Below are 3053 nucleotides of genomic sequence, written 5' to 3' on the forward strand. Positions count from 1 at the left end.
TGTGGTGAAATCAAATACATGCACAATAAGGAGTTTTTTCCTTTTAATGACAATCTCTTATACTCCAAAGTATATATCTTAAGAAGTCTTCAAAAAATATAACAACAATTTTTTGTTTTATTTTATCATATATAAAATATAAAATTGGTAAAGAAAAATTATTTTTAACTTGATTATTTAAATAATAAAAAATATCTCTTTGACATGATATTCTTTAACCAACCAAACCCTAAACTTAGTCTTTCTAAATCCCCCTTCGCAGAAAATGATCTTTTCAGGTATACCAACATAATACTACCCACTCTTTTTCATTAGAAGAAGACCCATTTTTATATGCTGTTAAATAAATCAAACCTCGACAAAATAATACAAAAAGCAAAAAGAACATAGAATATAATTTGATTAAACTTGCAAAGCAATTCTCCCTTTATATTTATTTATATACATTGTAGACTTAAAAAACTCATCTACTAATTAGGAGTCCCAAAAGCAACCCAATCTATACAAATCCCACTACCACACCATTTCATACACAAACCAGCTAGCCCCACCACAAACTTCAAAACTCATTACCACTTCAAGAAAGCAAAAACCGTGGAGAAAAACCTTATAATTTCCGCAGAATATACATCATAAAAACAATAATCTCATCCTCTTTAATTACAAATATACCCGCCCCAAAACTTCCACAACATGCAAACAAACCGAAGAAGATGAAGAACATCAAGTACCAATAAAACAGGGAATAAAAATATTAAATGGATTAATGATTAATTAACAAGTAATAATAGTATTGCGTTGAAAAATCAAAAGGGGCGCAAATTCCGACCAAGCCCATTGACATTGGTGAAAAGTCCAACCAATTCTGGTCTGTAAGGCAAGAAAGACTTCCTCTTGTTCTGTTCCGCATGATTCTCCGTTCCAACTGTTCCGTTCTGAGGTTTCACTTTGTTTGTCGGAATCTGAAACACCACTTGCTGCTGTTGTTTTTGTTGCTGTTTGTCTTTCCCCTCACTGTGGCTCCTCAGAAGCAAATCCCGAAGCTTCCACCGTTTCGATGCGGACCCCGTCGAGTTGCTCTTTTTCCGTTCCCTTCCGACGGCGTTCGGAGTCCACACACAGTACGCGCCTTCCGCCACCCCCTCCAGGTCAACGCTCTCGTCCGTTGACGACGAGCACGACGCCGTTTCACCCTCCTCGAACATTAGCTTCCTCAGAGGGAGACGACGCCGTCTCACCGTCCCCTCCGGAGTTGCAGCGGTACTACCTGTAGTGTTCGGAACACTCAAAACGTCGTCGTGAGAGGGAACGCCGAAGATTGGGTACATGGGCTTGATCTGGCCGTTGTAGAAAATGTCGTCCGCGGAAACCGGAGAAGCCAAGTCGTGGGAAACAAACGCGAACTCGAAACTGTTGTCATCGTCGTCGTTTTGCGCCGTGGACTCGTCGTTTTGCACGGTGAAGTCGTTGTCGTCGTCGTTTTCCCACGCCGGGAAGAGCGCGTCGTCGTCGGAATGAGGGTCGCGGCGGAGCTCCTCAATTACCCTGGCGGCGATCTCGGCGAGTGTCTCCGAGGAGTAGCTGCTGAAACTGGGAGACGGGGATGGCTTCTGGTGATGGAAAGAAGGTTCTTCCACCTCCACCTGCGGGCGCTGGTGATGCTGCTGCATCGTTTGTCTGGTTTTGAGCTTTGGAAAACGCGATTCCGTTCGCTTTTCTTTCGCAGCAATTGAGAAAAAAGAAAAAGACAAAGCGATATATTGAGAGAAAGAGAAAAGGGTTTGGTTTTGGTGAAATGAAGGAAAGTGTGGTGGGTGGTTCGGGAGTGGGATATATAGGACGCGATCAGTTGTGGTGGTGGTGCAGACAAGATTTTTCTTTTTCTTTTTCTTTTTCTAAATATAGCTTTTATTGATTATTCAATTATTCAATTGGTATTATCTAGAATAAATATTAATATAAATACGCGCATAAAGAAAGGAAAAGGGGGAATTTGACGGATTGGGTAAGGTAAAGTTTGGTAAGTGTGAGCCCAATAAATCGGCTACTTCTATTACTAAACTTGTTGATATATTTATGTGAGGTTGTTGTTTGAGTGACACGTATGAGGTGTTGGGATGGTGACGCGTGTAGGCATGCGCAGTGATGAGGTATTTTTTGGGAAGGTTAAAGAGTGAAAATTGAAAGGAACAATTTATTTTTTGGAAAAGGAAAAAAGGTGGTAACGGCGGTGGATGAAATAATGAGGTGGTTGATGATGATTGATGAAGGATTGAGGAAGGTGTTGGACCCACAGATGATTGGGTTGATTTAAGATTTTATGTATTAGTTTGTGGGAAGAGGGCAGAGCAAAGTAAAGGCATTGTCGTCACGGATTTTGAGCAGCAGAGGGAGGTAACCTGGACGTGTGTTTTGGTGGCACATGATGATGAGATGATAAAGATGAACGTGTGTGGAAGGTAAAACACCACCACCAATCCTATACTCTCATCACACAATTCACAATCAATTTCTTCCTCTTCCAGGGAAAAAGACAACTCGTATGCTCACCGTCACAACCTCCATCTTCACTTTTCTTAACTCATTCAAAAACATCAAAACGATCAGATACATTATTTTCTTCGTATGCGACACCATTCAACATTTCGGGACCTTTATTTCACAATGTTTAAACACTAAATTTGGTATTTTAATTATGGCTTTATTTTGCTGCCTTTTAAAACCAGAGATTTCGGTGTTTTTATACGTAGATCCAATCAAAACATGTTACGTGTAATTATTTCAATTTGTGACATTGCTTTAGTTGATATTCAACTCATATTTAAACATTTGCAACTCACGCTCATTCAATTTAACTTCGGTCATCCACTTCTTGCCGACCATCCAATGCACAACATAGCAATTCATCAAAGATAGAAGAACACGATAAATCGAAACAAGTCAAACCCTTCAAACTCCCAACACACCGATGAAATCAAAAGTTACATAGGGTTTGGGAATGCCACTTTTTTGTTTTTTCAAAAGTGGGTTAGTTTAAGCTTAATTTACAAAAA

General features: G+C 39.9%; 1 protein-coding gene across 1 annotated transcript; it reads right to left on the reverse strand.

Moving 5' to 3' along the window:
- Positions 1-402: 402 nt before the first annotated feature.
- Positions 403-1855, reverse strand: LOC114196281. The gene has a single exon (XM_028086877.1). It carries the CDS (start codon positions 1668-1670, stop codon positions 807-809), a length of 864 nt encoding a protein of 287 aa, XP_027942678.1. The 5' UTR covers positions 1671-1855; the 3' UTR covers positions 403-806.
- Between the last annotated feature and the right edge of the window lie 1198 nt (positions 1856-3053).

This window comes from Vigna unguiculata, chromosome 9 (assembly GCF_004118075.2).
Source record: "Vigna unguiculata cultivar IT97K-499-35 chromosome 9, ASM411807v1, whole genome shotgun sequence".
NCBI classification, from domain to species: Eukaryota; Viridiplantae; Streptophyta; class Magnoliopsida; order Fabales; family Fabaceae; genus Vigna; species Vigna unguiculata.